The sequence below is a fragment of the Macaca nemestrina genome, chromosome 18 (assembly GCF_043159975.1).
Source record: "Macaca nemestrina isolate mMacNem1 chromosome 18, mMacNem.hap1, whole genome shotgun sequence".
NCBI lineage: Eukaryota > Metazoa > Chordata > Mammalia > Primates > Cercopithecidae > Macaca > Macaca nemestrina.
This window is the reverse complement of record NC_092142.1, coordinates 54,458,838-54,486,291: the sequence shown is the minus strand read 5'-3', so window position 1 is coordinate 54,486,291 and position 27,454 is coordinate 54,458,838. Positions and strand designations below refer to the sequence as shown.

General features: G+C 49.3%; 1 protein-coding gene across 2 annotated transcripts; it reads right to left on the bottom strand.

The window, feature by feature from the left end:
- Window positions 1-16: 16 nt before the first annotated feature.
- Window positions 17-27,454, bottom strand: LOC105494081 (matrix metallopeptidase 2). Of its 2 annotated transcripts, none has more exons than XM_011762187.3 (13): window positions 27,378-27,454; window positions 23,310-23,536; window positions 22,280-22,428; window positions 21,017-21,145; window positions 20,667-20,840; window positions 17,725-17,898; window positions 16,615-16,788; window positions 14,218-14,373; window positions 12,612-12,747; window positions 8,825-8,961; window positions 7,419-7,578; window positions 3,058-3,167; window positions 17-917 (listed from the first exon to the last, which is right to left on the bottom strand). In XM_011762187.3, exons 2-13 carry the CDS (start codon window positions 23,459-23,461, stop codon window positions 814-816), a joined length of 1,755 nt encoding a protein of 584 aa, XP_011760489.2. In that variant the 5' UTR covers window positions 23,462-23,536; window positions 27,378-27,454; the 3' UTR covers window positions 17-813. The 2 variants fall into 2 exon arrangements, with proteins under 2 accessions (XP_011760489.2, XP_011760488.1); XM_011762186.2 differs by lacking the exon at window positions 27,378-27,454 and adding an exon at window positions 26,804-27,242.

Below are 27,454 nucleotides of genomic sequence, written 5' to 3'. Positions count from 1 at the left end.
ACAGATGGCAAACACAGCCACTCAATAGGTGTCTTTATTCATACTTGTTGACATTTCCCATGGGGAACGGTTGAAGGGAGGGGCGGGGAGGGCTGAGCAGGAAGCCACGGCTTGGTTTTCCTCCATCCAGTGGAGGAAGAGACTCGGTAGGGACAGGCTAAATAGAGTGAACAGGGGAAGGATCACTATGTGGGCTGAGATGCACTGTGCAGTGACTTCAGACAACCTGAGTCCTTCTGTCAGGAAATGCAATTTCTAAGTGGAAAAAAAAACAAGACCCAAAGAAAAAAACAAAGTGCATACAAAGCAAACTGCTAATGTAAGAAAGGTTCTAAGGCAGCCAGCAGTGAAAAGCCAGGGCTCTGGAGTGGCCACCTGGCCATGCCCCATCCCACTGCCCTATGCCAGGCTGTCGGGCCACCAGTGCCCTCTTGAGACAGTCTCCATTGGCTCCAAGGGTGCTGTGAGCCACAGAAGGTTGTGGAGGGAGAAGAGTCTGAAGTGTGGCAGCACCAGGGCAGCCCAGAGCAGGGCTGCATTGAAAATATCAACGTATCTCTTTAGGGGTGGCTCTGAGGGTTGGTGGGATTGGAGGGGGAAGGGGCACCTGGGAGGAATACAATCAGCATCTATTCTTGGGCACAGGGAGGAGCCACTCTCTGGAATCTTAAATTACCAGGTAGGAGTAAGAATGCTGATTAGCTGTAGAGCTGAAGGCACAGCTGCCAGGCCCCTCCGGGTCGTTCTCTAGTGCTCTAGGCCCGGTGTATGGAAGGCAGTGGAGAGGAAGGGCCTGTGGGAGCCGGGGCCAGCTCAGCAGCCTAGCCAGTCGGATTTGATGCTTCCAAACTTCACACTCTTCAGACTTTGGTTCTCCAGCTTCAGGTAATAGGCACCCTTGAAGAAGTAGCTGTGACCTGGGATAAAGAAGAGACTGTGACCCCCTTATCCTGACATTCTGGCACACAGAAGGTTCCCAGGAACTTTGAACTTCTGCCTGGCATAGGGAAGAAGTTTTTAAACCAGAAGAGAGCTTTGAAAGGCTGAGGCAGGAGGACTGCTTGAGCCCAGGGGTTCGAGACCAGCTTGGGCAGCGTAAAGAGATCCCCGTTTCTACAATTTCTTTTTTTTAAATTAGCTGGGTATAGTGGTGCATTCCTGTAGGCCACGCTACTTGGGAGGCTGATGTGGGAGAGTCGCTTAAGCCCAGGAGTTCGAGGCTGCAGTGAGCTATGTTTGTGCCTCCAGCCTGGGTGACAGAGCAAGACCTTATCTCTAAAAAAACAAAATTCAATTGTTTCAGCCTGAGCTGATTGAAGAAAATAAAATAAAAACAAAACCAAAACACAACAAAAGCCCAGAAGAGCCCCCTCTGGGACTGGAAGAAGGAAAATGGCTGTGAAATAAGCTCTCTTATTCCCTGTTCACTCATTTCTGAGATGAGGATAAAGATATCAACCTTCTAGGGCTTGCAGTGAGCATTAAGTCAGATAACATATGCTATTATTAAAAACAATAGCCCCACTTAACACAAACATCAAACTAAGCACAGTCCATGTACCAGAGGTGGCAAAACTGGATACGTCCAGTCCTATCAGGCCCACAGATGGGTTTTATTTGACTCTCACAAGTTTTTTTGTTTAGTTTTGTCTTTAAATCTGAATAACTTGCCAACATGTAAACATCCAGAAAAGTCATACAAAAATACAGATATCCGGCTTCTATTAAAAAAAATAGAATGTCTAATATAGAATATCTAACAATACCAGACTCCATTCTTTTTTTTTTGAGACCGGGTCTCACTCTATCGCCCAGTCTGGAGTGCAGTGGCATGAACACGGCTCACTGCAGCCTCAAACTCCTGGGCTCCGGCGATCCTCTCTGCTCACCTTCCCCACTAGCTGGGACTACAGGTGTGTGCCGTCATGTGTAGCTAATGTTTTTAAAAATATTTTTTGCAGAGATAGAGTCTCACTGTGTTGCCCACGCTGGTCTCAAACTCCTGGACTCAAGCAATCCTCCTGCCTTGGCCTCCCACAGTGCTGGGATTACAGGTGTGAACCATGGCACCTGGCCTAAGCTCCTAATCTTGCCCGCCAATAATTATGTGAAGGTGAGAAGCAACTGTCTCCTGTAAATGAGGCACGTGCTCTCTGATTCAGCGCAGACTCCACAATTCCCCACTGTCTGCCCCTGCCTGCTTTACTCATTTGTGCTACCTGCCTGATCCATGGAGCTGTTGGAATTTATGGCTCCTGACATACATAATTCATTTATTATTAATATGCTAGCATGCAGTAGGTGCTCAATAGATGTTTATTCTTGAAGATAATCCCTAGTCTAGCATCTGATTGTACACTGCTTTTTCTTGGACATATAAGACCTTCAGCTACTGGAGGTCAGGACCTGTGCTTAGCATACAGTAGGTGCTCAAAAGAAAATTCTGTGGAATTTAGTTAAAATCTCCTTTAAAAAAGCCAAACTGGATCCATTTCCAGGACCCCAGAGAGCTCACAGATGCCTCCTCAAGAGTATGACTTTCAAACTCCAAATTCTATCCCTCGCTGCTACTGGTTGTGTTTTAATCAGCAAGGGGCCAGGGGCAAACTGGCTGAGTAGGGGATCTTTGCCACATGAGCAACAGAGCATGACAAAGTTTGCCTTGTCTCAAATGGAGCCATCCTTCTGCTAATGGGAGGTGGTCACAGGCCTACGAAACCCAAAAGGACCTGGACCAAACCCCAGAATGAATCCACAGCACGGAGCCCATGTTCCTTCCTCTTCCCCCAGCCCAGGCCTTCCGTCCTCCCCTGCCCTGGCTCCAGGCCCTGCAGCTGTGAGAAGCCTTTCTGGGTCTTACTGCCTGGAGCCAGGCCAAGGAGCAGAGGTCAGGGATCTGGAAACCTTCCCAGCACCGGGATGAAGGAGTTGATTTGTTTTCCCGGGCGCCGCCTGCCTGCCTGCCCTGCACAATGAAGAAGTGTGTGTTTGCAAGGAGCTGGGCCCTGGCTAGGGGCGGGGAGTCCTAGAAAGCGGAGACAGTCCTGGGTGGCTCACCGCTGCCCTGCAGGTCCACGACGGCATCCAGGTTATCCGGGATGGCGTTCCAGGCATCTGCGATGAGCTTGGGGAAGCCAGGATCCATTTTCTTCTTCACCTCATTGTATCTGTAAAGAAACAGACACAGTGAACCAGCAGGGCCTCTCTAAAAGACACTTCCCCCCTAGCCTAGATGGGAGCACCCAGCTGATGGCTCCTGGCTAGGCCTGGGAAACCAGACCTAGCCCTTCAGGGAAGCAGCCGGCTGCAGTGGAAGGAAGAGCATGGAATCAGACCTGAGTCTGAACCTCAAATCTACCACTTTTAATTATATGACTTTGGATGACCCCATAAAAACAATCTCATGATTATTGCTAACATTTATAAAGCACTTACTACATGCCAAACAGTGTGTTAACCGCTTTCCATACAGCCTCAGTTTTACCAGCTGTAAAATGGGGTTGTGTCTAATTTATTGTATTTAATTTAATGCATGCATTAAATAAAATAGCGCATGCAGAGCCTCTATCCCCATGTCTCATAAATATTTAGTAGGTATTTAAGAAATGTTAGCTCCCTTACAAGCAAATCCCTGCTGTAATCCCAGGAGTGCTAAACTAGAAGCCCAGGGATGGGAACCTGCCCCACCAATCTTTCCCTTTGTGGCTTGGAAAAATTGCTGCTTCTTCATCTATCAAGGGAGATGACAATCCCTGCCCTGGGAGATGATCACGGCTGGGGCAGTGAGGTTACAATGCAAGGTGGTAGGTATGTGTGAGTCCAAGGCCTGTTAGTCACAGGGTGCCACCTCAGTTCCAGCCACAGCAATCCTGGGCCCCGCCTTTAATTTAGGTAGATACTTTGGGCGCCGGTTGGTATGTTCTTTTCCCTGGCTAGCAACCCTTCTGTTTTTTAAGATTTTTGGAGAACTTTTTAAACGCTGCTGTCACGTTGATTCCTTTGCTTCTCCACTTCATTATTCCGTAAATATTTACTGAGCTCCCACTATGGGAGCTATGGATATCCTAGTAAACAAGATCAAGTCTTGCCCAACTGGAGCTGTTTCTAAACGGATGTTTCAATCCCATCCTGGTAGCAGCCACCCTTTGCTCCACAGTGCCTCCTAGTGGGCTCTCTTCCTCTCTGCAGCCAGCCTTGACCACCTCCACCCTGGACCCCAACAGCAGCTTTCCCTATATGCTCCCTTCTAGAGGGAACTTCTCCCTCAGCCATCACCCCAAATAACTGCCAGAAAAGCCTTCCTTAATCCCAGCTGCAGCATTAGACTCGTTCTTACAAAACCTGGCATGCTTCCTCATGGCCTGGGGCACCAAAACCAAGTTCCCTAGCTCAAAATCCCAACACTCCCATCCGAGGCACCTCCACTGAGCCCTCAAACTACATTCCCTAGTGTTAGGATGGTTTGGAGATGTGTGTCCCACGCTTGAACTTTATTTCTTTCTCATTCTACCCACGGAAGGTGGGGATGGCAGAAGTCAAGCCCGCTTTTACAGATGAGAAAACTGAGGCTCAGATAAGAGAACTATTTTGCTTCCAAGTTCTTTTCATCCAGAAAGAATGCAAGCACTGTGGTGTCCGAAGACGTGGTATTCTCTGCAGCTTTAGAAGTTGCCGCGTATAGCAGGTGTTAAGAACACAGACATTTGTGTCCCAGCTTTTCCTTCAGCCACTTTAGCCTCAGTTTCCACACTTGGGAAAAGGAGCTAACAGTATCTATCTCAACTGAGAAATATAGGTGATATGCATAGTCTCAGGCTGGGCTGTGGTAGAGGCCCCATACTGACAGCCATCATTATCCGATTCAAATGTGTTTACATAATTTTCCCTCATTCTACTACATGAGGGCAGGGTGGGATGATTTCTTGACTCCGTCTCTCCAGCAGCTAGCTAAGTGCCTGGCACACAGCAGATGTTGAACATATATTTGTGGCTTAGTGAAAGCTTCTATAAGCAGGGCCTGAGCCTTTCCTGGCATGCTGAAGACAGCTGCTCAGCCTCTGTCACTGTGGGGCTCTCTCTCCTTCTCCAGCAAAGATGCCTCGGGGGCCTCTGCAGACTCCTCACCACTTCTCTTGGAATAGAGATCTGTCTCCTTTGGAAGCCAAAGCTTCTGATAGGCCTTTCAGCTCTGCCCCTTTTCAGGAAGTCTCAGGGTGGTTCCTCTGTAGAGCAGGCTGTCTGTCCTGGCTCTGGCTCTGTGAGGTGGGCTTCTATGGAAAAGGACTGGGAGGCAAATAACTCTGCCTGGAAACCCAGCAAGGCACTGCCACAACCTGCATGCCTCTGTGTGTGTGTGTGTGTGTGTGTGTGTGTGTGCGCGTGCGCATGTGTGCACACAATCATGCTCCTATATGCTGGGAACAGGTCTGTTTTTGCATGTTTACATAGATACAGTGCCTGGGAAAGTGATTTAAAAAGTCCTTCCAACACCGTAATCTGAAAACATCAGAGCTTTAGGATTCTAAGATTCACGTTTCTGTGAGTCTGTGCCGCTCACCAGCCACAGTTCTAAGATTTGGAGATTGAGGGCTCCTACAATGCTGAGATGTCATTCGCAGTACGTGTGTGTGTGTATGTGTGTGTGTGTGCACACGCGCCTGCTAGTGTCTGGAGCCTGTGGGTGGAAAGCCTGCTCTGTGGTTTCCTGCCTGACTGTTTTCTTTCTTGAGGCTTGAGATATCAATCAGCTTAGGTTGCTAAGTGTCTTAGCAATATGTCTGGAATTCCACCCTGACATGGGCAGGCCTGGGATATAAAGAGTTTCTGAATGCAGGGCAGCTGGGGGGCAGAAGAGTGGGGAGGAGGGAAGGGGGAGAAGACAGAGGCCTTAGGAAGTAAATGGGATTGTTTTGGGGATGGCAGACAAAGGCCTCAGGGAGTACCCTCTGAAATTCTTGGGTAGAGCCCAGATGCAGTGGCAGTCACAGAAGGAATGTGGGGATACCAGGAGGGAGGGGATAGAAAGACACACCACAAGTTTTTGTGCCCCAATCACTCTTTCCCCACTAATCAAATGGACTGGCAGGTATAGTGGAGGGGGCACTCGGTTAGAATACAAGAGAAGTAGCTATAATCCTGGCGTTGTGCAAACACACATATCTCAATAGCTTGGACAAGTTATTTAATTTCTTTGGACCTCTGTTTCCTTTTCTAGAAAGTGTGAAGAATTACAGTCAAACTCCTGAGGTTTGGGCTAACTCTCACCAGCCACTCCTGGGTATTAGGTTCCCTGGTCATGACCATAGCCCCTCAGAACTGGACCCTTCCCTGTAGATAACCTGGAGCACAGAACCACCTACTTCCAAACTGTTCCCCTGCCAACCTGTACCCACAGCCACGGGCCTGCTGTGGCCACGCCACAGGGTGCCTGTTCCTTCCAAAAGGTCTGATTTGGATGCTGGTTTCTATGGATGACTGTTGCACCCATCTCTAAGTCTTCTTAATATTTTGTCCTCTGCCATCATGCACCCCCATCTCTTGGAATCCCCTACCCCACCATCTCAGGTACAGAATAGTGGTGAAGACTAACACGTTTTCCCAGGAGACAGAATGCCAGGGTTCAAATCCCAACCTGTCCCTACCTGGCTGTGTGACTCCAAGCTGGTTACTTAACCTTTCTTTTTTTCTTTTTTTTTCTTTTCTTTTTTTTTTTTTTTTGAGATGGAGTCTCGCTCTGTTGCCCTGGCTGGAGTGCAGTAGCATGGTCTCGGCTCACTGCAACCTCTGTCTTCCGGGTTTAAGTGATTCCCCTGCCTCAGCCTCCTGAGTAGCTGGGATTGCAGGCATGCACCACCATGCCCAGCTAATTTTTTGTATTTTTAGTAGAGACAGGATTTCACCGTGTTGGCCAGGCTGATCCGGAACTCCCGACCTAAGTGATCTGCCCATCTTGGCCTCCCAGAGTGCTGAGATTATAGGCATGAGCCACTGTGTCCAGCCACAGTTACCTAACCTTCCTGAACCCAAGTTTCCTCATCTGTAAAATGGGAGGAGTAATAATTCCCACCTCACAGAGCCCTTGGGACAGTCTCTGGCACACAGTGTCAGTAGGAGCAGTTACTATCTTTATTTTTATTACCCCCTTCTTCAGTGAGTCATTTCAAAATGTGGGGGTCCAGACCAGACATGGGCCAATCAAAGGAATTCTGCAAAGGGAAAGGATGTTCCAACCAGAATTATATCAGTAATGTGACAAGAATGGTTCACCTTTGGCAATATCTCAGAGGTTAGAGACCAGAGAGAGGGCATCCAGAGCCCACCGACCTCTGAACCCGACCCAGGAGGCTTGAAGCCTCAGGACGGCTTCTCTGTCTCTCACAGCCAACTGTGCTGCTGTCCTACCCACCGCCCTCCCTTACCTCCAGAATTTGTCTCCGGCAAAGATGTATGTCTTCTTGTTTTTGCTCCAGTTAAAGGCGGCATCCACTCGCTGGACATCAGGGGGCAGTCCCAGGCTGGTCAGTGGCTTGGGGTACCCTCGCTCCAGGGTGCTGGCTGAGTAGATCCAGTATTCATTCCCTAGGGTGGAAGCAAAGGGTGTGTTGGCTGGTGCTGACATGCCCTAGGCCAGCCTGTTCCTCCCATCATCTGTCTGTCCTCGGGCCCCACTGCAGCCATTCCCAACAGAGTGCAACTTCCTGCTCACTCCTGGTTGCAGTGCCCAGAATCAGGGCTCACACAGAGGACTTCAGAAGTCAATTACAGAAGGTGCCTGGTCAAGGAAGTGAGTTGGGGGATAAATCCAGCTCACACTCTGCTCACCAAGTCGTGCACTCTAAGGGCCTCGCCTGCCATGAAGAGGCACCTTTTGCTAATTTGCAAAAAGGTGCCATAGGAGCCAGCAGTTGTCCTGGCCAGGACCCATGATTATGGTGGGATGGGGGAGATGGGAGCCAGGTGGTGGAGACAATAAGTACCCATAGTCTTGGCTGAGCCTTTATCTTCTCTAGGATCCCACCTCAGACCAGGGCAGGGACCTCCTAAGTCCTTCTTTACCCCCTCATAACCCCCAGCTGTCTGTCTCCCCAAGTAGTTTGTGAGCAACGTGAGGGCAGAGCCTGTATCCCCAGGGTCTGGCAAAGCCCAGCACATGGAAATGCTCCAATAAATGTTAAACAAGCAGGGCTTCCCAAACCTTAGCCATACAGACCTCACCTTGATGATTTTACCACTTCTAGGGACTCCTTGTACTATTATTTACTTAACATTCAGCTTTCAGTGATTTCATTTGGAAATCTTTAAAAACAAATTTATTAAAAAATGTTTTTTGACTGTCAAAATATCAGTTACTGAATAATCCGTTTCTGTCCTGATTTGAAACTTCACCCTATTATAACTACCTACCTCTGTTAAAATCAATTTGTGTTTAAAAGTAAAAATGAAAACAAATCTTCTTTAAAACATTCGAACTAAAACTGTTACCTGCCAAAGACTGTATCACTACAAAGGTGTTAGGGACACACCAGCACTAAACTGAGACTTTTTTTTCTTCTAGAAAAGAAATGAGATGATTGAAAAGAACTAAGAAAATGAAATGTGTACACTGAAGGTTAATGCTATCTGATGTTGGGTGTCGGAACCAGTCTCCCAGATGAGTTGCACACTGTGGGAAATGATGTTGAAAGAATGAATCCATAAAGGAGAGGGAGCACCCACGGGTGCATAGGAACTGTGGTTTGGGAGGGGGAGTGAGCCTGGGACACACAGGAGCCCTAGTGCAGAGTCCTGTGGAGCTGAGGGCCAAGGAAGGGTGCTTCCCACACACCTGCAAAGAACACAGCCTTCTCCTCCTGTGGGGCCTCGTATACTGCATCAATCTTTTCCGGGAGCTCAGGCCAGAATGTGGCCACCAGCAGCGGCCCCATGGGCTTGTCACGTGGCGTCACAGTCCGCCAAATGAACCTGGCAGGAGGCAAGGGGGCACAGGAAACCACATCTTCAGTCACCCTGCAGCTCAAACCACACGCACCCCCCAAACCCACCCAGAAACATCCCAGAGATGATCCCTTGATGGGAGTGGGAGGCAAGATCAAAGGAAGGTTGGAGAAGGACTGGAGAATGGGCAGAGCTTCTATCTGCAATCTGCCGGAGCTGAAAAACATCCTCCTACCTTGTTCTCTCCCTCTACCTCCTCCAGGAAGCCTTCCCTGACTACCTCTGTCCATATTGTGTTTTCCCTCTCTAAGCCTCTCAAAATCATCAACTCTGAGTGCCTGGAACAGTAGTGTCTGTTTGTCTTAACTCTCCTGTTTGATTAGAAGCCAATTGGGGCAGTAGCTGATGACACTCAAGTATTTCCTGAATTAAAATGAAATGAATTTGTGTACTTTGTCAAGAGTAAGAGTTATCATTTATTGAGGTCCTGCTAAGTGCCATGCGCTTTTTGTGCCTTGTAATTTAATCCTCACAATCTTATAAGACAGCATGCACTCTGGATGGTCTACCTAGCATTTATTATCTATTTCCCCACCATCCTTCCTCACAAAACTCCACATTTATGATCCAGCCTTCACCTCCTCAGACCCTGTGTCCCCGACTCCCATTCTAGGGGTAGATACTGATTGGTCTAAGCCACTGGTTCTCCAAGTGCAGTCTCCTGCCCAGCAGCATCTGTGCACCTGAGAACTTATTAGAAATGCAAATGATTGGGTCCTTCCAGAGATCTACAGATAAGAATCTCTGGGCTCGGGGCCCAGAATCTGTGTTTTAACAAGCCTTCCAGATGATTCTAATGCATGCCAAAGTTTGAGAACTGGTCGAAGCCAATCAGAGTTTAGCATTCTCTGGCACTGTTACTGATTCAGCAGTTGCCATATGACTTACAGTAGTGTTAAGACGGAACACACAGACTTATTTCACATCTGGGGGTCTGTGTGTATGTATCTGTGCGTGTCTCTTTCTCTCTCACTTCCTGGGAGAGGGGAGGGATTAGAGCCCCAATTACCACTGGTAGCCTTCTTATGACCATAAGGGGGAACCGGCCTTAGGATGAATTCAGTGCAGAGGCTAGCAGTGGACAAAGACATCAAGTCACTGACCCTCTCTCTGCCCCTGCAGGCAGTTCTACCCCTGGACTTTGTGCCACATGAAAGCAATTTCTTTCTACTGTTTAGGCTGGATTGAGTTTGCAGAGGGATCATCTCTGTTTTTGCAGCAAAACATCCTAACATAGGAAGGTGTCACAATTTTTATTTAGCAAATGAAGCTCACAGAGATTAAGATTCAAATTACTTAGTTATTACTACATCAATGACTAAGTAAATTAGTTATTAACAAGATTCAAATCCAGATCTGACTCCAAAGTCTGAGTTTAATCACCCTGTGATACTGTCCTTCACGACCCCCACCCTCACCAGTGTCTAGCAGCAATTTTTATTTGTGGTTGATGTTTAATATTTACTGGTTAATCAAACAAACCCATTAAACATTCATCAAGTTCCTTTTGAAAGAAAACTGTGATGTGGTAGGCCAGGGATGGCTCCAGCCTGGGTCTGGGCTCTGCATCCTTTCCTAGGCCCCACACATCTGAGATCTGTGTGTGTGGTCAGGGCTTTCTCAGTGGGAGGTGCTCCAGATGAAGGACATTGCCAGATCCTTACAATGAGGACTGCAGAGCAGCGCTGACATCTGCTGTTACATACCCTGGTTTGGGCATTCGAGGCCTGATGGGACCTGATGTCTCACTACATTCTAAGTCTCATCTCTCATTGCATTCTTGCCATTTCCCCATTGGCCAGCAGACCCTGTGAAGGGCAAAGCATCTGCACCCCAGAATCTGGCCCAGTGCCTAGAGTAGAGGAAATCCTTCCTGAAAGTTTATGGAACATCTTCTAGCTTCACCAGATTCTCGCTGGTTAATCCAGAAACTTTCACATCACTATGGCTTGGCTCTGCAGGTCCCTCTGTCTCAAAGAACCTCCTAACTTGTCACCCCCATCAGATTATTGCTTCTCCTTTAAAGGCTCTGCTTAAATGCTGCTGCATCTGTGAAGTCTTCCTTGACTGGGATGTGCCCACAAAAGCACCTAATGCCTCTGCGATCACTTTTCTTTGATCCTGCCATTCAGTTCTCTATATGCCTATTTCTCAAACTGTACTTGTGATGCAGACTTCAACGTGCATCAGAATCACTGGGAGAATCTGCTATGATGCAGATTCCTGGGGCCTATCCCCAGAGATTCCAGTCAGGAGGGTCTGAAGCTGGGGCAGAAACTCACCTTTTAATACTCACACTCTGGGGGCAGAAACCCACCTTTTAATACTCACACTCTAGGTGGTTCTGTTATGGGAGGCCCACGCTCCTGTCTTTGAGAACACTGATCTAGCAGCCCCCAACCCCACTGTCCCAAGAACATCATTCTTCCTCCTCCAGCTACTAAAGCCTAGCCAAGTATTTGGCACAGTAGATGTCAAACAATTATTTGTCAATAATAATAGCTAATATGAATACACTTACTCTGTGTCAGGCATTATTTTTGTTCTCAGCGCTAAGTTCATCTAATCCTTACAACAACTCTAGGAGATAGGTTGGAATATTAGCCACATTTTATAAATGAGGAAACCAAGGTACAAAGAAGATACTTAATTAACGTGGCTATGATTATATAACCAGTAAGTAGCAAGTGCAGAATTCTAACCCAGACAACCTGGCTTCAGGGTCCATTTTCTCAACTACTACGCTCTATGAATGGATAAATGGATGAATAATGAATAATGGATGGCTGGAACATAAATAATGGATAATAGATGGCTGGCTGGCTGGATGGATGATGGATGGAAAGATACAGGTATGGATAGATGGATGGATGATAGAAGAATGGAAGGACAGACCCTTTAATGAGGTCCTAGATACTGCCTGCCATTCTCCAGGGAGCTAGGACATTAGGGTAAACCTCAGCCTTTAGTCAACTGAGTGGTGATTTTTACCTATAGCAGGTAGAATACCACCTCTTTCTACTCTGCAGTCGCTCACCACCCATACACAGAGTAATCTGGCCATTTGAGGGCAACGCCATTCTAGAAGAAGGCCTGTGGTAGACTGAATTATTGTTCCCAATTCTTCCCTCCATTTCGATTTTAGGATTATGCATTCATGTACATTTTCATGTGACTTTGCAGTACCACCCTCTAGGGTAGGTGTTGGGATCTGCCATGTGATTTATTTCAGGCAGTGGAATATTCTCAGACAAGATGTGAGTAGAGGCTTTAAATGCACTTGTGTAGTTCAATTTGGCCTCTAGCACCATGTCATCTGCCATGTGTAGCTGCTAATCCCATGAGAACAACAGGCAGAGCATACCTGAACCCAAACTGAAGCTGGAAGCCAAGATAACTAGTAGACCCACAGACTATAGGAGAGCAAACAAAATGCTTGGGTGCAAAAAAATCTACTGAAACCTGGAGGTTGTTTGATACACACCAGAAACCGCCTAATACAGGTCATTCTGCGAAGCACTTGGTGGGGTCTTCGGCCAAGAGTGAGGGAAAAGAATAATAGTAGAAGAGCAGAGGACAGGAGACAAGGAGGACAAGAAGCAAGCTCCTGCACTCACCGGTCCTTGAAGAAGAAGATCTCACCACGGATCTGAGCGATGCCATCAAAGACAATGTCCTGTTTGCAGATTTCAGGAGTGACAGGGCCCAGCGTGGGGGTGGGGCCGGTGCCAAGGTCAATGTCAGGAGAGGCCCCTGGGGGAGAACACCTGACTTTAGACCCTCTGCAGCTGCAAAGCTTCTCCCCACCAGGCTGAGCCCCCAGGGGTCCCCACCCAATCTGCTAAGAGTCAGAAGAAACTGTCTTCTGGCCTTAGTGTAAGCTCCGTAAGATAACAAGAAGATGCCTGGACTTTGGGAGTCCTGGGGCCTTTTGTACTTTAGATTCGCTTTTTACTGATATCACCCAAATCGGTCCTCTCTATATCCCTGAGAGTGGGGTATCATTATTGCACCATTTCACAGGTGAGGAAACTGAGGCCCAGAAAAGTTGAGTGACTTGCCCAAGGACTCAAACCCAAAGCTCAGATTCTTAGACCCACAAGAGTCAGGGCAGTCAGGGGGCCACTGGTGTGTCCAGCACTGAGAGTGGGGCACTCTTCATGATAAGCAATTCTTTTAGAGATGAGGAAACTGAGTCCAAAGAGGTATAAAGACTTGCACAATATCTTGTAGCTGGTGAGGGGCAGAGGCCACGCTTGAACCCAGCACCCTTCACGGCAGACCTTGGGCTCCTTCCTGAGTCTAGCGGTCCCCAAACTTCATCACCATTTTCACTATTTTGGCCTGGCTCAGATATCACCAGGACCATTAAATATTTCTTTTTTTTTTTTTTTTTTTGAGACGGAGTCTCACTCTGTCACCCAGGCTGGAGTGCAGTGGCCGGATCTCAGCTCACTGCAAGCTCCGCCTCCCGGGTTTATGCCATTCTCCTGCCTCAGCCTCCTGAGTAGCTGGGACTACAGGCGCCCGCCACCTTGCTCGGCTGTTTTTTTTTTTTTTTTTTAGTAGAGACAGGGTTTCACCATGTTAGCCAGGATGATCTCAATCTCCTGACCTCGTGATCCGCCCATCTCGGCCTCCCAAAGTGCTGGGATTACAGGCTTGAGCCACCGCGCCCGGCCGGCTAAATATTTCATTAAAAAAAAAAACTGAACAGACTTTTTAAACTCTAGCCTCATTGTAAGCACCAACAATAAGTAAATCACTGGCTTAAGGCACTGGTTGTTCTGTTTCTATTACATACTAAAATCAAAGCTTATTATGAAAACCAGAAGCTTCCACCCGCCTACTGTTAAGGTAATTCCACATGACGGAAAATTCTGTCCTGTGCTTGGCTATTCTTCTGGATTCTAAACTCCACTGGGTTGCTCAAACCTGTGTAACCTTGCACCAGGTGACCTTACTCACCTAGAAAATGGGAGAAACCCAGAAATGGAGAGCTAAGAGTGACATGGATATTAGCATTGTTCAGATAAGGAAGAGTTATCCAAGTATCCCCTTGCAGAACTGCTCTGCCTTCCCAGGACTAGGTCAACACTCCCGCTTCCTGCCCTTGTCTCCAGCACTCCTGGCTGGATGAGATCTTGCTGATCCCAACCCCTGGGCCTCCATCCCAGGCTACATGACCTCCCCCCACCCTATCCCCCACCCCCCAAGGTTTACCGTAGAGCTCCTGAATGCCCTTGATGTCGTCCTGGGACAGACGGAAGTTCTTGGTGTAGGTGTAAATGGGCGCCATCAGGGCCCCAGGGTCCTGGGAGTGCTCCAGCCCCATGGCGTGGCCAAACTCGTGGGCTGCCACGAGGAACAGGCTGTACCCTGAGGGTTGCAGGGAGGGGAGAGGGTTGAAAGACAGGAGGAGAGATGAGAGAGAAGTCAGGATCTGACCCAGTGAAGCAGACTTTTGAGGACAGCCCCACAGTAAGGCTAGAGAGCCCTGGAAGCGGCATGTATTGATTTGTTTTTTCTGGGATTAATACACAATTTTGGGATTAGTGCCTTTTGCCTCCAAGTGGGGTCAGCCAAAGTCCTCTTGTCTCTTTCCAGGTTAGTATCAGGACAGATGTGCTATAAAGGAAGAGGACAAGTAGTATCTGTGAATTTTTTATTTAAAACCCTATTCATTTTAAAATCCTGCTTCCTGGCTTTTTGTGTCTCTCTATAAAAGATAAGCTCTACAAACCCAGCTCCTCAGGTTCTCTGAAGAGGTAAGATAGTGGGGACAGGCTGGCCCCATGTTACTACCATTTCTGCCCAAGTGAAAGCAGTAGAAACCATTCCCGCTTAGCGTGGTTGCACACGCTGAGCCACAGCCAGCGAGCAAAACCTGTCACACCCTGTTGTGGTTAAATGTGTCCCCCCAGAAAAGATTTGCCCAAGTCTTAACCCTAGGGACCTGTGAATGTGATCTTATTTGGAAATAGGGTCTTTGCACATGTAATTAAGATGCAAGTTAAAATGAAGTCAGATTGGACCAGAGTGGGCCCTTAATCCAATATGGCTTGTGACCTTATAAGAAGAGGAGAGAGGCCAGGAGCGGTGGCTCACACCTGTAATCCCAGCACTTTGGGAGGTCGAGGCAAGTGGATCACCTGAGGTCAGGAGTTCAAGACCAGCCTGACCAACATGGAGAAACCCCGTCTCTACTAAAAACACAAAATTAGCCATGTATGTTGGCGCATGCCTGTAATCCCAGCTACTCGGGAGGCTGAGGCAGGAGAATCACTTGAACCCAGGAGGCGGAGGTTGCAGTGAGCCGAGATCGTGCCGCTGCACTCCAGCCTGGGCAACAAGAACAAGACTCCATCTCAAAAAATAAATAAATAAATAAAAGAGGAGAGGCAGGCAGAGGGGGAAGACGGCCATCCATATCATGACAGAAGCATAGACTGGAGTGACACATCCTTCAGAGGGAACATGGCCCTAATGACACCTTGATTTTAGACCTCAGCTCCCAGAAGCATGAAAGAATACATGGGGTTTGTTTCGAGCCATAAGTTTGTGGCACTTTGTCATGGCAGCTCTAGGAGACTATAATATTCACCCTGGGTGAGTCACTGAGCTCTGGATCCTTGAACTACTCAGGAAGATGGAGAATCCCACCTTTAGGTAGAAGGCTGGTAAAATCAGAATGTGTCCTAGCAACGAATTTAGCAAGGGATAAGAAAACCTCCTTTGGCCAGCCTCTGTCCACTGACATCTGCCAAGTTCCATCTCATGATGATTATAAAGAATGAAAGTAACATAAAGACAGGCTTGCCTAATTCTGACAAGCCCTGGACCTGCCCACTCACCTGGCCACTGTGGGCCATCAGGGAGCTTTAAGTAACCCTGTAACCCTGGGCCCTGTGCCTGGAGTGGGCACAGGGCCCCAAGCACACAGTGAGGTCACAAGCTGTCTCCTGGGCACTCTCTCCCCCAAGCTTGTGAGTCCTAGGGGGCAGAGAGTTGTCCCAGCCAGCTGCATCCTCAGCACCCAGGACTGACAAGGATCCACCATTTACACCTGGTAACAGATGGTGCTGACTGATGGGGGAGGGAGGGCTCTGGGGGCTTCCCCAGGGCTGCGTGGACCATGGGGTCAGCTCAAGCATGAGGCTGTTTCTTTTTTCCTTTCTTCTGCTGCCCACCAGCTCCTTGAAGGCACCTCTTTGTGCAGTGGAAATGTCTCAGGAGAACTGTCTCTCTGGTAACCTGTGCTCAGAACTCAGCCATTTTTTGGTAGTTACAAGCCCACCTGGAGGGTGGCTGAAGGGGAAGGCAAGAGTAGTGACTCCTCAGGAAGGCCCGTTCTTGCCCAGGAGGCAGGTAGCAGCATCTGGTCTGCCAGGGTCTGGTTTTGGAGGCTGTGCCTCCACCTGGATGGGCAGTATCTAAGCAGGGACCTTGGTTCCACCAGAGATGGGCATTGTCTCAGCCCAGGTGGGCGGGTCTGGGTAGATGGGTGTCTGGGGGGCAGTGTCTATGCTTGAAGTGGGTGAGGTCTCAGGAAGGTTTTGGGAGCAAGTTTAGGGGCAAGGCGATATCCAGGGTCTCTGTCCAATGACCAGGGCCTCGTACCTTGGTCGGGGCAGAAGCCCCACTTGCGGTCGTCATCGTAGTTGGCTGTGGTCGCACACCACATCTTTCCATCACTGCGGCCAGCGCTGGTGCAGCTCTCATACTTGTTGCCCAGGAAGGTGAAGGGGAAGACACAGGGGGCACCTTCTGAGTTCCCACCAACAGTGGACATGGCTGTGGGGTTAGGGATACAGGTCAAGGCACAGCAAAGAGTCTGAGGCTACCACCAGGAAGCAATGACATGATGCTGACCTTGGCAAGCCACACCTAAATCAGACTCAGTCCCAGGCACTGTATCGTTAGACTCATCTCACCCCACCCCTGACAACAGCCTTGTGCAGGAGGGTCTGAATGGCACCCCGTTTCATGGATGGGAAACAGGAGATCAGAGAGATGATGAAATTTCCCCGAGCCAACACTGCTAGGAAGTATCAGCTGCAATTCAAACCCAGGAAGCCAGATTTCAGAGTTCTAATGAGCCTCCCACGGAAAGGGGCAGATGGGCTAGGGGCAAAGGGAGTTGGATGAAGCTGATGGCACCAGCACACGCTCCTCAACTGTGAGCCCCCTTGGGGAGGGCTTTTCTGAGACCAACCTCTGCATCTGCTGCACAAAGCAGGCACTCAGTAAATTCCTGTTGGAGGAAGGGAAGAAGGAAAGGAGGGAGAAATGGAGAGAAGGAGGGCAAGAGGGGGACAGGGAAGAAAGCAGGGAGCTCTTAATAAAAAACAGACTAAAAGGTGGAGATACAGACCAGGAAAGGCAGGGAAGAGAGACTGAAGGGTCAGAGAGGAGGAGAGAGAAGTATCTGTCAGAGAGTCTGAGAGAAAAGGGATGCAGGTCAGTCAGAGGATCCTGAGCAGGCCTGACATTTAGGTGTCACCAATTCAACTGTTGATACCCAATGTCTGTTCTGATTTCAGTGTCCAGGCCATACCAGGTGACAGGTATCCTGACCAGCTACACGGACATCTTGGGTGTGGATGTCATTCGCACAGATGTCTTAGCATCCCTGTCTTGGGGAAAGGAGGTTGGCACAGGGAGTCTTATGGGTTTTTTATTAGACAGCAGGTGCTGGGCCCTGAGGGAGGGAGAGGTAGTGGCACCCACCGGTCTCAGGGCAGAAGCCATACTTCTTGTCGCGGTCATAGTCCTCAGTGGTGCCACACCAGCGGTAGCCATCCGTGCGGCCCTCAGTAGTGCAGCTGTCATAGGATGTGCCCTGGAAGCGGAATGGGAACTTGCAGGGCTGTCCTTCAGCATTGCCGCCCATCGTGAACAGGGCTAGGGGTAGGGGAGAGAGAGAAGGATATGAATGAGACATGCCTCCATGGGCATACAGCTGGCCGGCTGCCCATCTGCCGGTTCACATCAGTGAAGTTGATGCATTGTTAAAATATTAAGAAAACATCTCTACTGGTTGGTAAGGAGCTGCTTCTCTGAGCTCCCAGAGAGAAGCCCTGCTTCCCTGGTTATCCCAATCCCTCCCCTGGGATCTTATGGACCACCCAACAACAAAGTGGTTGACACCTGGGACACAGCAAGCGCTTCTAGAACCCTGCCTCAGCCCCAAGGTCACTGTCCACACTGCCTGGTCCATGCCTGTACCATGCAAATTTCATGAAATAATGATGTATGAGATGAATATAACAGTCATGGCAGGCAGGACCACGAGAATCTCTCTCCGTTTGATAGGTGGAGAAATCAAGGCTAGGACAAAGCTGGTTCTCAAACTGCTCATGGTCACATAAATGAAACAAGTGAATGAAGGTTGTAACTAAAAACTACAAAACACACCAATCTCAATCTCTCTTGCTCAGTCTGTCACTCTCATACATGTAGATGTGTGTGTGCACACGCATATACAGAAAGAAAGCTTTACCTCCTGTCAACCCCAGGCCCCTTCCTGGATGGCCTTGTTGCAGTCTCTGTAGGAGGGAGAGAAAGAGAGAAGAGGAGGAGGGAGGGAGAGGAAGGTGGTGCCTTCAGGTTGCTTTTACTAAACACTCTGGGCTTCTACTTTGACATCTTCAAGACAGGGGCCATAACTGGAAAGCTGGGGGAGGGAGTGGGGTTCAGAGCCTGGCCTGTGTGTCTTGGATTCTCCCCATCTTCCCCTCATCCACCCAAAGCTAAAAAATGGTGTGTCTCTGGAATTGCCAACTAGCAAAACCACAAGTCCATAACAAGGACCATCTGTGCACAACGGCGCCAGAGGTGACCTCACCAGCCCCCGTTAACTCCACCATGGCCAGAATGGAGCCCAGTGCCTGGCCTCCCACCACAGAACTTGGAGTCCTGTATCCTCACTGCTCCCCTCTCTACCAAAAGACCTTGTCCTGCAATGCCAGAAAAAAATATCACCTAGAGAAAAGGCAAGACTGAGTCCAGATACCTTAGTGGCCTCAGAGTTGAGAAAGGCAAAGTGTTAACTTTGACCAATGCCAGCCCCCTGCCTCTGACCTCCCATCAGCCGCATTTCTACCACCCAGGAAGCCCCTGTCTCCTCCCAAATTCCCCTGACAAGGATGGCAAGAATCAGACACTGACTCAGCAGTCAGCAGGGGCTGAGTAACAAGAATCTCTGCCTCGAGACCCAGACACGTGCGTGTTGTGCGTACTTGCATCTGGCTAAGCACAAAGTAAATAACTAATGTCCAATGTAGGGAATAACCCTTCCCAAACTTATGAAATACAGCTGTTTCCACATCTACCTATCATCAAAGCATTCTGTTCCTATCAGAGGGGTGACACAGGGAAGGGTTAATGCCACATGTAATCCCTACCGGGAAACGCAAGATACAAAAAATATTTTTATTTCAAAATTTCTGACTTATTAATGGTGAATGGCTTAAACTCTTACTTAATATAAAGTTTAGCTCTGGTAATAAAAGTGTAAACAGGAAAGGAATTAACTAGTTCTTTGTTTCTTTCGTTCTGTGAAGATGGTTGGTGCTTAGTTTTCAGTTACAATGGGGTTAGGGAGATTCACAGATGTAAAATTACAGACAAAAAGACAGTCTTTAGTCTATGTAGATTAAAGAGTCTTTGTGAGATGGGAAAGAAGATAGTGATAAAAATTTTTAGATTTTTTTCTGTTTTCCCCAGGTTTTCTGGGCTTTCAATCTGCAGAATTATCAAATATGATGACTTCATAGACTATGAAGTTACATACACCATCAAGACTATGAAGTGTGTTAAGTATATTTTTAGAAAGGATTGAGTGTGTATGTCAATATCTATACCCCATTTTAAAAGGTTTCCCCCATGTGGCTTCAAAATATCTGAAAATGTTGTGTCTCAGGCACTGACAAGCACACAAACACAAATACTGAGTCAAGCCTACAGTATTTATCAAGACACAGAGATGCAGACACAAGCTACACAGGAGGCAGAAAAAGACAGTGCCCAAGAGAGGCAGATGGTATAGCCCCTGTGCCCAGACACACATACACATACACACACACACACACACACACACACACACACACACACACACACACACGCATTAGCAGAGGCAGCATCAGGACCAAGGCTGGAGCAATAGGTGAAATTCCTCGGTCGGAGTTCGCAAACCAGGTTGAGTCCAGCCCTGGTCTGAGTCCTGCCTCCTTATCACACTGCTAGGTTTCCAGCTACCAGCAAGCCTTTCCTCATGCCCTTGAAGTATCAATCTTGATTGAAGTATAAAGACTGGTTCTAGAGAGAACCACTGGGCATTGTAATAGTTCTAAGTTTACTCCAATATATGTAAGAAATAAATAATTAGCACATCAAATCTGTGACTCCTAAATGATTGCTAAAGGTGAAACTTAAAAAAAGAAATCGACTTGATTTAATTAAAGTATTATGTTCATCGTGGTACTGGTGGGAGAGAAACAACAATGGCTCAGATCAGGTTGGGGGGGAACTGAGTGAAGGATGTTGGAGGGATGCTCATTGACTGGCAGTGCCAGCCAGTCCCGGAGAGTGTGGAGGGTGGAGCACAGTGGGGAGCCGGGGAAGCTGGAAGCTTGAGGTGGAAAGTCTTGGGTACTAGAGTGGATGCTCACCTTCGTGGGGACAGAAGCCGTACTTGCCATCCTTCTCAAAGTTGTAGGTGGTAGAGCACCAGAGGAAGCCGTCGCTGCGGCCAGTGTCAGTACAGCTGTTGTACTCCTTGCCATTGAACAAGAAGGGGAACTTGCAGTACTCCCCATCGGCGTTCCCATACTTCACACGGACCACTAAAGGGTGACATGGAAGGGGGAGGTTGGACTTCTCCATGCCTTCTTTGGAGACCAAGATTCTGACTCACCCAGATGTGTGACTTTGCTCCCCTCCCACCTCTCCGGTCCAAGCAGATGGAGTGGAGAGAGGACAGGAGAGAAGGTCTGGGGCATGCAGAGGGCCCCTTTCTCACCTTGGCCTTCTCCCAAGGTCCATAGTTCATCATCGTCAAAGTGGGAGTCTCCCCCAACACCAGTGCCTGGGGCAAAGGCATGAGCCAGGAGTCCGTCCTTACCATCAAAGGGGTATCCGTCGCCATGCTCTGAAACACACATTGGGTCTTAGCTTCCAGCTGTGCCACCTAGACCCTGAAACCCCTCCCACCCCATCTACATGTGGAGCCTGTCAGCCCACCCAGCACCTGTCCCCTTCCGTCATCCCAGTGGGGTTATCCAGGACTGCAAACACTGGGGCTCAGTAGAGATCTGCTGACCCGGTTGTTACCATCCTATGGTCTACACTGCTCTCCCAGGTTTACATGACTCCCAGTATCCATACCCGCTACCTTCATTGTCTACACTACCACGATGACACTATACCTACCACATACACACATTACCACACTAGTGTCCTCACCCCATCCTCATCAGCCCCAGTGTCTATGCCATCCACCCTCTTGTCAATACCGCCCTCTTAACCACAATCCTGCCTTTATGTCACACTATCACCAATATCTGCAACACGAATCCTCATGCCCACCTTGTCACCAAGGCCTGTACCACCCACCCACTTGTCTACACTGTTTCCCATGCTCTTTACCTTCATCACTTACCACTCAGTGTCTATACCACCTACCTTTATGTCTGTGCTACTGGCAATGTTCACACCATAAACTCACATGGCCACCTGGCCCCGGGTTCTATGACCCTTCCTCTCATGTCTACACTGCTCCATTGTTTCCAAACCACTCTCATATATCTACACTTCCTCAGTATCTACCAGCATCATCCAACAGAGCTTTCTGTGATAAGAGGAAAATTCTTTGTCTGTGCTGTCCAAAATCAATAGCCACTAACCTCCTGTGTCTTTTGAGCACTTGAAATGTGCCCAATGTGACCTGGAAACCGATTTTAAATTTTTAACTAATTTAAATTTAAATAGCCATGTATATTCTACCCAATGGCTGCCATATTGAACAGCATAGTAGACCACTTGCTTCGGGTTTAGACGGCCTCCAGGTTACACCACAGCATACCATCTGCCCCTATGTCAACGTGGCTCTCCAGTGTCCACTCCGTGTTGTGTTGCCCCCATCTAAACCACCCCCAGGGTCCACACCATCTACTGTCCTATCTAAGCTGCCCTCAGGATCCCCACACCCCTCTAATGTCCATCTCGCCCCTTCGTCTCGACGCTGTTCCCTGCTGGCCCCTCTTCTGCCCCATCTTCTGCCTACCCCAGCGGCCAAAGTTGATCATGATGTCTGCCTCTCCATCATGGATTCGAGAAAACCGCAGTGGGGTCACATCACTCCAGACTTGGAAGGCACGAGCAAAGGCATCATCCACCGTCTCTGGGTCCAGATCAGGTGTGTAGCCAATGATCCTGGAGGTGGTAGAAATGCATGTGAGTGTGTATGCATGGGCATAAGTGTGTGCATATGCAAGTATGTGTGTGTGCACAGATATGTGAAAAAGTTTGAGTGTGTGTGTATGTGAACATACAAGTATATGCACAAGCATGGGAAGGGTGCACAAGTATGTGCATGTATATGTGAGCATGTGCCTGCATGTATGTGTGTGTAGGTTAGGCAGGGCTCGCTGCCAAGAACAAACTTCCCAGGATACCTTGAAGACCCAGGGAGTCCCAGGCCAGCCAACATTTTTAGGCCTCAGCTCAGGAGTTCCATCTGTCACTTCTGGCTGGTGGGGGAGGGCCATAAGTGTGCATTATGGGGCATAAGGCAAAGATCTCACCATTGGAACCCAGCAGCAGCCATACAGGGCACAGCTCTCAGCCCAATTAGCAACAATTTATAACCCAATTGGGCTGCTAAACTCAATTAGCTACCAATCATCACGTTCCTTCTACCCATCCCAATGACCTCATCTAAAAACAATAACAATGGCTAGCATTACTACACTCTTGCTCTGTGTCAAAAATCATAGAAGTCGTTTGTATTAGTTCAGTCTAGGTTAGTTCCCCAACCAACCATGTGGGGAAGGGCATTTTTAAAGCCACATTTTGTAGATTGGAAAGCCAACATTCACAGCACTGAAAAGGAACCCAATGTCTGATGGCTAGCAAGTATGAAATTCAAGTCTGTCTGACTTCATTTTCTAAGAACTGTGTATTGAAACTCCCTAAGATGCCAAGCCTTCACAAAAGACACTTCATGGATCCCCTGAGTGGAGAGAATGCATGGGTCAAGGAGGCTCGTGTCCCTCAGCCCAATGGCCCTGCCTCCCCAAGCCCTGCCCTGGCACCTGTATGTGATCTGGTTCTTGTCCCACTTGGGCTTGCGGGGGAAGAAGTTGTAGTTGGCCACATCTGGGTTGCCGCAGCGCGGCTTCCGCATGGTCTCGATGGTATTCTGGTCAAGATCGCCTGTCTGGGGCAGTCCAAAGAACTTTTGCATCTTCTTTAGTGTGTCCTTCAGCACAAACAGGTTGCAACTCTCCTTGGGGCAGCCATAGAAGGTGTTCAGGTATTGCTGAAAGAAATGCACACCCCCAAGGCAAGCAGCCACATTAAGATGGCACAGTATTAACCAAAGCAGGCTGTAGCAATCAGCCCCCAACCCAGTGCCATAGTCCAGACAAGATATAAGCCAGGGGCCCCAGAGCACTGGGTGGAGTACTGGGTTCCCAAATCAGCACTGGCACCCCTTAGTTGAGCGACAGGACATACAGCTATAGAGAGCATAGCTACCGCTTGTTGGTGCTGGGTGCTGACTATATGCCCAGGCACGAAAGTCAGAATATGTTAATTCATTTAATGCTCAAAACTCTATAATGTAGATATACTATCCCTATTATACAGAGGAGGAAACTGAAGCACAGAGAGGTTAAGAAACTTGCTTACGATCACACAGTTCACAAATGGTAGATCCGGATTTGGGACAAAGCAATCTGGCTCCAGAGCCTGTGCTAGGAAACGTGATACTCCAGCATCCTTCTTTTACCTCTATCAACTCTTTTATCTACCTTGCAGCTGGTGACTTGGGGACTTTTTTCTTCCTTTTTTCTTCTAAAGAGATTCAAAGACTATGTGCATGGGCTCTGGCAGCAGACAAACCTGGGTTCAAATCCTGAATCAGCCATTTGCAAAAATAAAGCAGTGCTGTCCTTCAGGAGCCATACAACTGGCCTTGCCCAAACTGAGGCCAAAACTGAGCAGGTCCCTGCAAAGAGGTTCAGGGAGCAACAGACTCATTTATTTAGTCAACAAATACTTTTTAGCACCTACCACGTACCAAGCCCAGTGCTACTGCTGAGGATAAATTGGTGAACAAGATAGACAGCTCTGTCTCTAAAGTTCAATCCTAGCAGGTAGGCTGATAGATCACAAATAAAACCAAAATGAAGTATGTGATAAGTGCCCTGTTGGAACGGTGAAAAGAGCCAGGAGATCTTCTGACAATGGTCCTAGCCTTCTTGGAAGTAGTTAGGAAAGGGGAAATCAAGGACATAATAATAATATAATAGGAATAATGACTAGTGCTTATTGAGTACTTACCATGTGCTAGGTAAGCACCTAAGATTACCTCTCTTTTAACCCTGAGATATGGAATTTCCCAGTTTGCAGATGAAGAAACTGAGAAGTCACTTGCCCAAGATCATCACTAGGCCAGCTAGTTAGTTCACGCACCCTTTGATTTGAAGCCAAGCGGTCTAAGTCCAGAGCTATCTTCTTAAGCCCCCCACTGCATTGCCTCTGGACAACACAGACTTCCGTTTGTCAGTGGTGTTCAAACCAGGCACCTCCATCTTGAGTAGGGGCTGGGTAAGATGAGGCTGAGACCTGCTGGGCTGCATTCCCAGGAGGGCAGGCATTCTTAGCCACAGAATGAGACAGGAGGTTGGCAGGACTGATTTCACAACATACAGGTTAGGTCACAAAGACCCCTATGATAAAACAGGATGCAGTAAAGAAGCTGGAGAAAGCCCACCCAAACCAAGACAGCAATGCAAGTGACCTCTGGTCGTGCTCACTGCTCATTATATGCTAATTATAATGTATTAGGATGTTAAATACATTAGACACTCCCACCAGCGCCATGACAGTTCATAAATGCCATAGCAACATGGAGAAGTTACCCTATATGGTCTAAGAGGGACAGGAACCCTCAGTTCCAGGAACTCCCCATCCCTTTTCCGGAAAACTCCTAAACAATCCACCCCTTGTTTAGCATATAATCAAGAAATAACCGTGTGTATACTCACTCAAGCAGCCCATTCCCTGGTCTGCCTATGGAATAATCACCCTTTTATTCCTTTAGCTTCTTAATAAATTTGTTTTCACTTTACTCTGTTGGCTGGCTCTTGAATTCCTTCCTGTTCCACGCCAAGAACCCATGTGGCCCCCAGGCTGAGCCCCAATTTAGGGGTTCATCCTGTGACCCATTGGCTGGAAAAAGTGTAAGGAACCCAAGCAGCTTTGTCATTGTCCCACAGCTCCACTCTCAGCCCCACCCAACAGCCACATCATTATGCTAGCCAGCTCCAGACCCTTGAAAAAAGTAGCCCTCTAAAAATGTACAGAGGTTTCCCAACCCATCTATCCAGAGGGGGCTGAGACTTAGCTGCCTGGAAAGGGTGAGAGTTGGGAGAGGGTAGGTGTCATCTCCTGAAGGAGTTCCTAGGGTGACCAGAGGTCATGGGCGTCTTCTCCCGGACAGGTTGAGGGGGAGGCTGGAGGGCAGGGTGGCTGAGGCAACAAGGGAGCAGATATCCCCCGGAGTGGAAAGGACATCTTGAAGGGTCCATGGCTGGCCTCCCTCCTCAGGCCCTACTTACGCAACACTGCGGCCAGGCTCAGTGTCCCTCCAGCCAGGCGCGCGCACGCTCACAAGACAACATCTGAACCGCAGTTTGGGAACCCAGCCAGGAAGGAGGACTCGCTGGCCGCTCTCCGACCCGAGCGGAGCGCAGTCCGCCCCCGCCCCACGCGCCAGGCCCTCCAGCGCCTGCCCCACTCCTCCTCCCTCCTGCCGGGCAAGCTCTCTCCTTCTTTCCTCCGACCCTTTGGAGAAGTTCGAGGAAACTTTCCGAGGCCCAGCCCTTGACCAATTTGTCCATTAAGCCAGGTGAAAAAAGATGCGCTCTCTGCTTCCCTCCTGCCCCAATCACTTCCCAAATGGCCCCCTTGAGCTGTTTATTTAAAGGCCCCTCTCCGGATCTGTGCTGAAGGTTCCTAGAAGTTTGCCAAGCCCCGCGTTGGCCAAGCTCCCTCCCATCCTTATGCGCGCATAAATTTACCCAAATTGTGTGCCAGAGCCCCGTTCCCAAAGTCCTACATTAGCAAAAACGACCCCTTTAGCTGTCTGCCAAAGGCCTACCAAGACGCTTGGCGAGAGCCCTTAGCAACTGCCCAGATGTGTCCAAAAATTGTTTACAAAGACCGCCCCCCCTTGCCAAATGTCCCAGATACTAGAGGAGGTCCCCGCCATTTACCTAAGAGTCCCTTTCCAGTAGTTTGCCAGGTCACCCCTCTCCCGCTCTCTGGCTTGTTTTTCGCCCCACTGCTGTATCCTGAAGGTTGCCAAATTGTTTATCAAAGGTCTTCTCTGCTTACAAAAGATCCCCCACCGTTTGCAAGACATCACTCCAATAGCTTACCAAAGACCCCCCAAGCTGTTTACCGAAGCCCCTCCCCCACACTGTGTGCCCACCGCCGAGGGCAGGGGGAGAGACACCCCCATGTTTTGCCTCCGAAGTTTGTCTAAACTTGGTTCCTTGAGGCCAGCGCAGCAACTCACCACTGCCAACTCTTTGTCCGTTTTGGGGGCAACATCGCCGGGGAACTTGATGATGGGCGACGGCGCGGCGGCGGCATGGCTCAGCAGGCAGCCCAGGAGGCAGAGCGCCCTCAGGGGACCCGTGAGCGCGCCCCGGGCCATTAGCGCCTCCATCGTTGCGCTCCCGGGCCCCGTGCGTCGCCCGGGGGTCGCTGGCTCCGTGCGTGTGGCCGCGTCGCCGCCTGGTTGGAGCCTGCTCTGCGGCTCAGGGCTGCGCTCCGAGGGTCCGCTGGCTCGGTGGCCTGGGTTTTGCCCGGCTCAGCGGCTCATGGTCCGGCCCCCGCGCCCCCGCCGCCGCCGCCGCCGCCGCCGCCGCCGCCGGTCCTGGCAATCCCTTTGTATGTTTAAAGCCCCAGATGCGCAGCCTCCAGCCACCGCCTGAGGAAGTCTGGATGCAGCGGAAACAAGGGAGGGCAGCCGCCAGATGTAGCCGGCTGGGCTGGGAGGGAGCTGGCAGGGCCGGGCTGGGGGTGGGGGGCGCACTCGGGCCCGCCCCTCTCTGCCCCACCCCTCTCTGCCCCACCCCCCTACTCGCCCTCCTCCGCTTTTCTCTCTTTTTCCCTTTCTCCACCTCTTTTCCCCGGCCGCCTGCTACTTCTGGCCTCCGCGTCC

Coding starts and splice junctions, on each gene's coding strand:
- LOC105494081 (XM_011762186.2), bottom strand. CDS start 26,956: ATGGAGGCGCTAATGGCCCGGGGCGCGCTCACGGGTCCCCTGAGGGCG. Junction 20,841..21,016: donor GACCTTGGGAGAAGGCCAAG/GTGAGAAAGGGG, acceptor GTCACCCTTTAG/TGGTCCGTGTGAAGTATGGG. Junction 14,374..16,614: donor GGGCTTCTGCCCCGACCAAG/GTACGAGGCCCT, acceptor TGCAACCCTCAG/GGTACAGCCTGTTCCTCGTG.